Source organism: Filicampus tigris, chromosome 4 (genome assembly GCF_054856515.1).
Source record: "Filicampus tigris isolate MCC_2025a chromosome 4, RoL_Ftig_1.0, whole genome shotgun sequence".
Lineage (NCBI taxonomy): Eukaryota > Metazoa > Chordata > Actinopteri > Syngnathiformes > Syngnathidae > Filicampus > Filicampus tigris.
The window spans coordinates 27,798,426-27,810,742 of NC_141220.1; the positions used below are offsets into that span (position 1 = coordinate 27,798,426).

The 12,317-nt window shown below is 43.3% G+C and overlaps 1 protein-coding gene across 1 annotated transcript in view; it reads left to right on the forward strand.

Moving 5' to 3' along the window:
* ppip5k1b (diphosphoinositol pentakisphosphate kinase 1b) overlaps nucleotides 1-12,317 on the forward strand; it is a 58,125-nt gene that overhangs the window by 18,765 nt on the left and 27,043 nt on the right. Inside the window, 1 exon segment of the mRNA XM_086027893.1 lies at nucleotides 11,447-11,917. Within this exon segment, the coding sequence (XP_085884019.1) occupies nucleotides 11,741-11,917 (177 nt within the window). The 5' untranslated portion in view covers nucleotides 11,447-11,740.

Below are 12,317 nucleotides of genomic sequence, written 5' to 3' on the forward strand. Positions count from 1 at the left end.
ATCTGTTGTAAAGAGTGAAGAAAATGTTCTTTTCTGCCAAAAAGAAGACAACAAATTCATTTAGCCAGAAACATGACGTATACACTTGATTTGCTTTGGTGAGCCACCAAAAATATGATGCGAGGACAGTTTCGGACCCCCACCCCGGTCGTGAGTTTAACACGTGTGCATTCGATCAAGCAAACTTTGAAATGTGATTTTTTTTTTTTTTAATCGTTTTATTTAATCCTAAAATTCGATTTTTCAAACTTTTTTAATGCAATTTAGACCGTGTTTGTTTTCCCTCACCTTGATGCCCTCTCGAGGTTTTGTAGGAACGCAGTACTGTCCAATTGCTACGTGGCAGTTAAGTTGGTGATCTGACTCACAAAATCAACATGAGCCTCCAAATAAGTCGTTTTATCCATGACTCTTTTTTTTTTACATGACTCTCTGCAAACAGACGTGAGTCATGTTTTGTACGTTACTTTTACAGTCTGCAAACATGACCAGCAACTGGCATCGTGACTCGGAACAGAGTTCTTCTCAAAGCGGACTGGGGCGCACGGGCACACACGCGCACGCGCGCGCGCGCATCTGTACGCATGGGCACGTGCTTGCACTTTCTGACCCGTTTCAGCTGACAGTTTGGAGTTGCCGCATTCTGCGTTTTTCAGTCGGTGCCCGCCGCCTGTTTGTGACGCACGGAAGCTGCCCGCTGCTTGCTCGCTGACGGGTCCGTGCGCAGAGAAACGATCTGCATTTGGGTGCACCGTGTGCACAAAAGTACCTGGACCTTGATCCGTTTCACTTCTTGACTTTCCCCTATTTCGCTTGACGAGTTTAGCTTGCGTTTGAAGGCAAGGCAGCATTATTTACGGTAGATGGCAGACACGAGGCAACTCACAAGCAGAGACGCAACAACTCAAAGCATTCGCAAACACAACGGCTAACCTCATTCAGAAGCAAAGCGGAGAAAATAAAAGTAATGAACTGAAAGAATGTACATTGACATTAAACACATGAACAGAAAACCTTAAAGAAGTCAACCCAAACATCTTTTCCTCCAGAATATGTTCTACGCAGGCCCACTAGTTGAAACAAGGCATTCTGATAAATATTATGTTTGTGAAATAGGACTTAATCCACCTGTTTTTAGCCATCTCTAGGGGCGGCCATTTTGTCACTTCTGTCGACTGAAAATGACGTCACAGTTGCTCAGGGCTCAGGTAACGACCAATCACAGCTCATCTGTTTTTTGAAGCTGAGCCATGATTGGTCGTTATCTGAGCCTGGGTAGTTGTGATGTCATTTTCAGTCAACAGAAGTAACAAAATGGCCACCCCTTGAGATGGCTAAAAAGGGCTACATTTTGCTGCTTAACTCATATTCCACAAATGCAATATTAATCAGAAAGTCTTTTTTTTTTCAACTAATGGACCTGCATAGAATGTACTCTTGAAAAAAAAAAATAGGGTTGACTTCCTCTACAAAATAAATAAAAGCAGGTTTATAAAATTACTAAAAGAAAAACATTTTGAGAAGAACTTAATCAAAGGTATGGGGGAGTGAAACGAACACATTTTTTAACCTGGATTTAAAAGTATTTCCGCTCAGTGCTGACTTCACTTCTTTTGGCAGCTGATTCCGTTCGCGTGCAGCAGAACAGCTAAATGTGGCTTCACCGTGTATGCTTTGAAGAGTGGACTCCACAAATTGACCCAAGTGTGTATGTTCGGATCTCTCTGCTGCAGTCAGAACCCGAGCTGCGGCTGTTTGTTGCCCTTTTGAGGGAGTCCAGTCCGAACTTGATTCAGTTGTCGCGCTTTCACAGTCGACGCCTTCCGCCTGCCGCACTCAACGCATTTTTCCCGTTTCAGCCGAGACAGCGCCGGTTTCATTCCATGCCCTCCGTCTGTTTGGATGCTGTTTGAGGTGATGCAATTTCGCCCGCTTTGGTTGACGCGCTTGGTCGGCCTGACTTTGCCTGCACTTTTCTATTCTTGATGCATCTTTTTTTTTTTTTTCTGGATGTGCTTCGTGTTTAGCCACATTTCAACATAGAGTCAAAATGTGTTTAGGTGACCTTGTAGGTTTTGACACATAAAACAACTTTGTGTTTGCACGCCTCGCTCACCTCGTCACCCTCGACCACAGCTCATCACTGTGACACATTCATCCATTCATCTCTTTTGCATGCCGCTTGTCTCGTTTCTGGTCCCAGGGGGCGACATATGCAATATTGAACTATTCAATAGGATTTCCCTCATTTATATATATACGCACTGTATAAATATGACACGTCAGATATGACACATGTGGGTCCGCGAATAGAAAGACACACAACATATATTTACACGTACAGATACAGACTTGAATATACGAACTGACTGTGCTGTATACACCCGACCCATGCTTAGAATATACAGACCACCTCAACCACCTTTGTACAGCAAATATTCCGCTTTGTAAATATTCAACATCATATCATTCAATTTATAGGAAATGACGCATCCTGTCGTCATCGTTTTGTAGGAACACAGTACTGTACACTCGCTACGTGGCCTGTAAAAAGACTGCAGTCAAGTTGGTGGCACAGCTCTTCTAACGAGGATGTTTGGAATCCACCAATCACATTTGAACTCATAATAAATGGGAGTCGGCACACACCTGCCACCATTCAAAGTGCCTTTGATTAACCCCAAATCAAGTTCAGCTGTTCAAGTAGGCTTTTCTTGACGTTTTTTGGTGTGCGACCGTCAAGCATGTTGCCGCCACCGCCATGCTTCACATGTAGCGTGGCCCCTCCCTGTTGGCTTGCACGTCACATGACCACACTTTGGCGCTCCTCCCCCTCTTCCATCAGATGGAGATGATTACATTTGTGAGCCGCTCGTGAAGTCGATGTCAAGTAACCTCCACTAAACTGGCTCACGCACAACTGGAATGTTTTTTGGTCGCATGCACAACCGAAACGGTCTCGTGCACACTACTGAAATCCTTTCACGTATCATTTTAAATTGCGCTCGTATAATATCCTGAAATATGCGTTTCGGGAGCATGTTAGAGAAGTAAACCTGAAGCGTGTCCCCCAGGGGCCCTCATAATAAGAAAAACGTCTTTCACTCAGTGCTGGCTGTGCATCTCCTCCTCACGTACGTGTGTGTGTGCGTATTATTGACACAGTCGTTCGCAGTCGCTCAAGTGGGAGGGCCGCGGCCTTCTCTTCAGCGGACGTGAATGGCCGCTTTATGGCTGCGGGCTGATACTGCTCTGCTCCCTAAATTTAAATATACATCCGTGTGGATGTGTGAGACACCCTGACAGCTCTGGTGACCATGTCTGCTGAGGAATTCAAATGAGCTAAGCCTTAGCCCCAAAAATGTCTGGATTGACCAAATATATGCAGTACCCTTATAGGACTACGAAAAAAAGAAAAAGCCATGAATGCTCGCTGCCTCTTGGTTTGATAAGAGTCTTTATGCACCGGAAAATTAATAATTAATTTGGGGCAGCATGGTGAACTAGTGGTTGGCACACCTGCCTTACAATTCGAAGGTTCTGAGTTTGAATCTCAGCTTTCCTGTGTGGAGTTTTTACATGTTCTCAAAGTGCTTTGTTGGAGTTTTCGCCTGGCTTTCTCCCACCTTCCAAACTCATGGTTCATTGAAAAATCTAAATTGTCCGTACTGTAGGTTGGAATGCCAGTGTGAAGGCTCGCATGCAGTGGATCTTGAACTTTTTACACCAGTTAACACCTAAAAAAAAAAAAAAAAAAAAAAATGCTTGGGTCTCCAAGTACCACCATCTTGACTATAATACAGTAGCGCAGCAGGCTGAAGTGTTCATGAAAAAATCAAACACTGCACTTAAATTATGATTCAATGAAAATGTATTGCACTCAGGGGCGGAGCCATGGGTGGGCCTGGGTGTACACAGGTAACGACCAATCATGGCTCAGCTTCAGAGAAAAGGTGAGCTGTGATTGGTCGTTACCTGAGCCCTGAGTAACTGTGATGTTCAGATCTTCCTTAGACAACCACAATTAGGCCGTTCCTAATGTTCAATCAAATTAAAAAAAAAAACACAAATTCCAAAGTAATTTAATAATTCACTAAAAATTTAAAAGTATATATTTTTTTCATGAATTTCATTGGGTGAGCAGTCTATCAATCTGGGTGGGCCCGTGCACACCCAGGCCCACCCATGGCTCCGCCCCTGCCCCCAGCGATGGCTAAAAACGGGTGGATTTTGCTCCTCAACTCAAACAATCGCAATATTCATCAGAATGCTTTGTTTCAACTAGTGGGCCTGCATACTACATATTCTGGAGGAAAAAAAAAACATATTTGGGTTGACTTCCCGTCTTAAATGTATGACCAAGCATTTTGGAGGTCTCAGACAAAGATTGAATTGGAATTTCAATCAAGATCATTAAGTTGGTGCGCATTCATTTGAGTTAATTGTTTCAAAGAGAGCTGCCTCCCTCAGTTTTCCTCTCCTCTGGAACACAACAAAGACTTGATTGTCTGAAGGTGCGATGACCTTCAATGATTGCAAGCAGATTCCGCGAACACTATACGGCCTTCATTCGGAATACTGCATTTTTTTTAAAATTTTTTTTTACAGGTCTTACATAATATTCAGTCATTTTTTTTCTCCCTTCCACACATTTGGATGCAGCATAGGTGGTGATAGAGTACGAGGGAGAATTTACGTTACCGGCTTTTTGAGAACACTCACTTCCTTATGTGGCGGCACAGACCGGCTTCTCATGCACCGTTGCATGGTGGGACCGACAGCCATTCCGCATTTTCTAGATGCCGTGCCAGGCTCGTATCGGCCATACCAGCTAGTCTGGCTGGCGTGTGGGTATGTCACTCAAAGAGAAGCAAAAAAAAAAAAAGAAAAGTGAAATTATGGACATCAATATAAGGGCTTGTAATGTCTTTCATACAGTTAGCTACAGTATCCGAAAGGCTAAAAGCTATACTAAGAGAAATGTAATAATAATAATTATATTAATAATTTTAAAAATTAATAATAGGTCACACTGACGGGCAATACCGGCCACCGATACTTGAGACAAAAAAAAATCAGACATCAAATCCTTCTCGGCAGTAGTTGGCGCTATACTGCGGCAGTTTGTCTCGTCGGTGAATCATCATCTGTGTCAGATAGAAAAGTCTAAATGTTTTGTCATTGTGTTAAATATTAAATTTTTAATATTAAAAGAACTAGAAATATAAATCGTCAGTATCAGTGACAGTGAATCATCCTACTGGTATCTGTCAGAAAAAAGTGGAATAGGACATCCCGACTGCTCGCTATTTGAGTGTGTTTTCTTGCATAAAAAACCCTGCCGAACGCTGCTTATAATCACAAGCTCTGTATTTATACTACATTTTGCATTTTAAAAGTTACTTAGCATTAGCTATAAATGCCGTGATGCTGTGCATTGGAGATTGTTTTTCATTCAACTATGTTGTGGCATCTGTGCCTATTCAAATACACATGAAATGAAATGAAATGAAAGTACTTTTATTAAGTGTAACACGTGTTTGGAAGGGTGGGAACCATGTGAGCGGGCTTTGTAATGGCTTAATAGAGGGGTAAATCCCTCAATAAAATAAAATAAAACATGAAGAAAAAAGTCAACCTCTACTTCGCGAAAATTCACTTTTTGCGGAGTGGCTTGGAATGTATCACCAGGGGTAAGTGAGGGAACACTGTATAACAATAATGAAATAATAAGGGTATTAAATACAAAAAAAACAATAGTAATATCAATGACTGATGTTTGTAGTATGATACAATGATACATACAAACATATTCTGAAACATGTATCCTCACTAGGGTTGCTAATAAGAAATATATTATTATTATTATTATCAATAATAATAAGAAATAATAATTATTATTATTTATTATTAATAATAATAATACAATAGAATTTAAAAAATCACAACCTATTGCCATATCATCAATATGAAAACGTTTGAAGTTTTATTTTCTTATTTAAAAATCCATTGTTGGCCGCGTATCGCGCGTGGGCCATATTTGGCCCACGGGCCGTAAGTTACCCACCCCCAGTGATTGTCGCGTGTGTTGCAGTGCACCAGCACGAGACGCAAGGTGGCAGCACCGTCTCGGGGACAGCTACGCTCTCCCCCCTCCGGCGGCCAGCAGCAAAGACGGGGAAGAGTTGTGGGGAGCTGGAGAGGGCTGGTGCAGGTCAGCGGAGGGCGGAGGATGTTTCCGTCGGTCGTTGCGGCGGTGCTTGGCGGCAGTTAGCTGGCCGTTGACCGGACGTGAACTTCTCGCCAGCTTCCCCTCGGGTCCACTTCACTCAGGAAGGGGGCGGGGGGGGGGACAAGGAAGTGGACGCAGCGGGGACACTTTTGGCGAGCGTATCGCGGGTAAGTGGCGTTCATTTGAACCCAAGTCCTGTCGGTGTCATCCGACCCTTGACCAAGTGTCGGAGGCGAATTAGTTTGATCTAATCGTGTTTGCATGGCCACCGTGCGCGTGGGAAAGCTCCACAAAGAACACGCTGACCGGCTAAAGAGACCCACTGACGTTAAGTTGGAGTCAGGAAGTCGCGTTTTGTGAACGCTTTCACTTCCCACGCTCATTCATTTGGAACACAAGCGGCTGCAATCGACTTTGGCTCCGTTTAATGCGATTTGCCCAAAAAGTACAATAATGCTCACTTCAACCACTGCTGTGCACTGTGCAGCTCACTGTTTTTTTTAATTGAATATTTATTGAAACATGCAACCACAATAATAAATAGGGACGTACCGATACCACTTTATTTCAAACCGAGTACAAGTACAGCACTTGCAGTGAGCAATAATAGATGCTTGCAAAAGCCATGATATCTTGCGCTTGTGATGTAAATGTCTTTTGTGTGAATCCTATATTGCCCATAAACAGAAATTCAAATGAAATTTTAAAACAATGACTTGTGCACGTCTTCAGGGTGCCATGCAGGGCACATGGTCGATTAAAAGACAGCTCTAGATGCGATTTCTGTATGCCTATGAGTGTTGTTATATCATCTTGCCGTGTATGTTGCTCATCTGTTTGTGTTCGAATGTTTGTTATCTAAAGATTTATTCTGCGACAGCAATGCTAATTGTATTAGACTGTCTATGGCGGTTCGCTGTATGTGTTAGCTTAAAGCTAGCAAACTTTTGTAAGTTGAAGCTATATGTTTTGTTAAATGTATGCGTAATTCTCTTATATGTTCATATAGTGCCTTATTATACGTACGAGCCAGTATTTACCCCGCAGGTCCAAGTGAACAATTCAAACTTAATGCCTATTTTCAACATATCATTTAAAAAAACAAAACAAAAAGGTTGTATTTTATTGGGACATATTTCCAAAAGACTTCTCAAGTGACACATATCCCATATGGCTGTGTTTACAGCGATTGAACAACGTGCAAGTGCAACTGCCCAAATTGCATTTGAGTAACTCAACATGGAACATGGAAATAAACAAAAAAAAAAATGTAAATAATCCAAATATGAAATGCTCCATTCTATATACTTGGCCTGGGCCTTTCATCCACATTTGGAAAAGGCCCGATTCTAATCTGAAAATATCCAATTTCGACTTACGTTGCATAAGTGACTTGGGCCTCTTGAGAGTGAAAAAGCAGAATCCGGCCGAAAATGTTGTGTAGCGAATAAGATGTTTATTGATAGTGTGCTCTATAAATAAAGTTGAGCTGAAATGTGCTTCCTCACGTCTTGTCAAATATTTCGACTGCGTTTGTTTTGTCACGTTTGTTTTTTGCACTCGGGCCTTAAAGGCTATTGAACGCAGTAGTTGACAGTGTCGTGAGCAAATCAGCCACCAAACCCTTTACCGCTGATACCATCTTTTCCGTGGGCAGCATACTTAGTGTAGCTAAGCAAATATTTCCGTTTTCAGAAGCGAAGCCACCCCGCACGAGATAAGTGGCGTCGATAAGGGCCGAACGAATCACGAGCATCCTTCGTATCTTGAGTTCATGTCGATTAGAAGAAGCGAGCCGCCTTGACATCTTGAGAGTCGGCGTCATGGGGCTCCTTGCTGTCATCTAATCAAGAGTCCCATAAATTCACCGCGGCCTTCCTTCGAAAGGCTGTCCCAAAGGTTAAAGACGACACACTTAGCGTTCATTAGTCGCCTTTACACTGCTTGTAAAACAGCTGGCATTTTCCTGCCATTTTTCTGCCTTGGTGTCATGTGACGTTTACCACCGCATACTCACTTCTCCCGCTCTGGCGTGTCGAAAGCAGTTGTCACTGGCCAACAAGGATTTTATACTTGACGCCAGACTCGGTGGCTGATGGCATCTCATTATCTGACGGTGGAAGGCAGCGTTGATGTGTGACAGCACTCGGCTGGATTCTGTGTTCAAGGTGTAGGCCGGTGACGGTGACAGAGTTTTTTTCATAGTCTTACGGTGTTCGTCATGCATTTAAATTCTCAGTTGTGAGTTTGTTTCTTTGAAGTGAGTTTGGTTTATTGCTCCGTTATCAACTTTTTGGGGGGGGCTTTTTATTCATTTTTGATAGTGAAAGTCCCAAACGTCTGGAACGATACAGGCCCTTCTTTGTGTTTGGTTTCAGGTATCATCCGGGCAGACGTGAGTCCAGCGGCATTAGTCGAGCTTAGCTTTGCAGTTTTTTGTCAGTATATCACATTCCCTTGCTCGCTAATTGACTTTGGAACAGCATTGCGAAATTGCTGCCGATTTTTCTGCCCCCGACTGCACTTGAGCGCCAGTTTGAGAAGCTTTATGGCCGCCACACTGCTCCAACGCGCGGTACAATTACGGCTGCCAAAGGCTTCTAGTGAAAGTTTACGATGCGCAACAATCCGACGTCAGAACAGGTAAATCGTTATTATTGTCCAAAGCATCCACTGAATTGAGCTTTTGTTTGAGTGCATTCTGCCAGATAGACTTGCCCTGGTTTTTGCGCTAGCGCCTGCTCTTGCAGTTCCGTCTTTTCAGCAGTGGTGGCAGAAGCAGGCCTTCACCTGGGCGGGTTGTCAAGAACAGTAGAGATAGACTGATATGCTTTTTTCAGAGCCGATACCGATTATTAGTAGTCAAGGACGCCGATAACCGATATTTGGAGCCGATATTCATTTTCAGTAAAAAGGAAAATATTGGCATCAAAATCTCATCAAAAGAAAAAAAATACTCTTAACTTTGTTGCATCGTCTTTAAGCACGTTTATTGAACAATATTTCAGGTTTGCATAATTTTTTTAAAAATTATTATTTCTGGAAATTTTGGACAATATACATCTGTTATAAAATTCTACCTAAATGTTCAGGGAGCACCCAGGGTTGTCAGCATGTCTTAAAAAGGATCAAGGAAAACGTAAACAATAGCTCCATGCAGTTTTCTACAGTAAATGAAAATTCCCAAATTTTAAATGACAGAAATGTTAAACTTTCACATATCTTTGTTTTGATTTCCACAGTTTTAAATTGATTTTAAATTGATTTATTATTCGTCAAAAAGCCAAATATATGTGCCGATAATCAGTCTATCCCTAGTACTCAGGCTTGGATGGATGGATAGATGAGAAGCAGGTCTGGAGTTTTAAATGTGTGTGTGTTTCTTGTGTTCCAGCTCTGATCCGTCAATTCATGTTTTTTTTTTTTCCCGGCTAACCTGAAAAAAGACCGAGACGGTGACACCGGGGAACATTTGTGCTCATCTCGCTAATTTAGGCGTTGATTTGCAGAGAAGCATGCCAGACAGGAAGTTCTATGCTATTTGCGGCTCAGCACACAAGGAAAACGTAATCGCGCTCAAAACGGTTAGTTAGGCGTATAGAAGGTCTGATGGTTTCTAACGGTCACAAATAAGCCATCATTAAAGTGGCGCCTTCTTCCGGGTATTTATGTACACTTTTATCTCTGCCGGCCCCAGTCAGAAGGGTCTCCTCTTCGTTTAAGTGCCACTTGTCATCAACTCAAAGCTAAGTCGGGGTGACTTAGCTTTTGGCTAGCGTAGCCGGCCTGTATAAATTTTCCCCTTGGCTCGGCCCTCTCAAGTCCCATCTCGCCGTTATTTATAGGCGCCAAGGTCAGCGGCAGATTATTTGAGATATGTCACCGGAGAAATGGCGCAACACAGGCAGACCCTCCGCCAAGGTTGAACTGTTCACAAGGGTGTGGGAGTGGGGAGGGGGCATTTGGGTGAGGGACAGTTTGCGCAATCGGCAGGTGCGCTCTGACAAGAACGAGACAGTGGGGCGGGGGGAGGGGTTTGGATGGCTGTGATAATTGATGATTGTTACAAATTCTCTCAATGTTGTGTTATCCGGCGTGCGTGAAATTTCATCTGCCTGCTGTGATTGAGTCATCGGCGGAATGTTGACGTCACAATTTGCTAAGTTTCTCTGCCCACGACTTGAAGGCTGGACCTGCTGGATGAAGGTCCGCCATTTTCAAGGCAGATCGCAGCGTGTGTTTTTCGTTTTGGCGATGGGTCACACGCGCGACGTTTCGTGACTAGTGAGTGTTCGTCACGGTACGTCGCTGGCATAGATAGATCAACAGAGATATTTGTACTGAATGGACAAATGAAGTGAAATTGGTCATGGGCTTGTCATGGAGTTAATGTTGCGTGTGTACTGTTACCAAGCGTTTCAGCCATGAGACTCGTAGGCAGGCAGATCAAAGACAGATTAAATTATAATCGTCACATGGTGCAAAATCCGGTTTCAGGTATTTCTTCTTGTGAGCCTTGTCAAGTCCACTCATCCATTTGAGTGGCTCTGTGAGACTTTTCTTTTTTTTTCTTTGTTGAAGTGTGATTTGGAAATTGGAAATCTTTTTTATACCGTCTGATTTTGCCTTGATTGGAGCCAAGGTTATTATATTTAATGGAATAACTGAAACTGGGGGGGGGAAGCATTTACGTGTTCCCAACAATAAAAACGAATAAAAACTAACAAACCAGCTCTAAATAACTTAAAACTAACTGAATTAATAAAAGTCAAAATGAACAAATAAAAACTAACTGTAATGAAGAATCCAAAACAAAAAATTATAATACTGAATTGTCGTTCCCAATTTTGATTTTGTGGCCTTTTATCATTTTTTTTTTTTTTTTTCCCAGTGACCCATATCTGTTATCACTACTTTCAATTCAAATGTGCATCCAAAGTGCACACAAACAAGTGTCAACACAGAAGTGGAGTTGGAACAAAACTGTTGCAGGAGTTGTGTGGATACACTTTTCAGCAAATATGTATCCGGAACAGGAATTCTTTCACGCTATCACGTAGGCAGCGGCGCGTAACTTCTGCAAACTTTCTCCTTTTTCTTCAGTTGCATAGCTCAAGTCTCTCAGGCAGTAATGGATGTGGCAACGCCTCTACCTCGCACAGAAGAGTTGCTCAACCCTTTGCCGTCGTTGCTTTTTGCTTTTTGTGTCGCCAGGGGCGAAAGAACAATGGTGTGCAGCGGCGCAACGTCAAGTTGAACCTGTGAGGAACTGCGACATGTTGTCCTTCAGGCCTGGAACTTTGCTGTCCTGACACAGACAGACTATGTCTTTGTAGAGCCTCGGGTCAGAGTTTCTATCTCTTCACTCTTCTTACCCCCTCTGTTGAGGCTAATGGTCACAAGAACAACAGGTTCCTCAGAAAGTGCGACGCATCTCTTCTGCGGTGGTGCGCCACGTCAAATCTGGCAATCGCAACTTAAGCCCCACCTGGACATGTCACGCGCGTGATGTCCGAATCCTGTGACGGACGGCGGCCGGACGCCGGGGACGGTCCGAAGCGGGGCAGCGCAGACTTCTCCGCCGCCGACTCGGACGATGACGAGCCCGACATGCAGCCAATGGAGACGGACGTCAAGATCGACATGTTCCAAGAAGAAGACATGGAGGACGAAGACGACGAGTCAGTAAGTCAGAGTCGAAGGTCGGATACGATCGCCGCCAGGGATGGGACAAAATATATTAATATCACATCGGCTACGTGTACATGGGCAAAATTTCTTGAATCCGATCAGAGTTCCGATTAAAATTCTGATCGGATGCACTGTTTTCATGGACCTTATAGGGGAAATCAACCCAAACACATTTTTTTCAAGAATATGTTCCCAGCAGGCCCACTATTTGAAACACGGCATTCTGATTAATTTTGCGTTTGTGGAATAAGAGTTGATCCACCCGTTTTTCGCCATCTCTGGGGGAGGCCGTTTTTTCACTTGTGTCGACCGAAAATGACATCACAACTGCTCAGGGCTTAGGTAACGACCAATCACGGCTCGGCTTCGGGAAAACAGTTTCCTGCGAGGACAT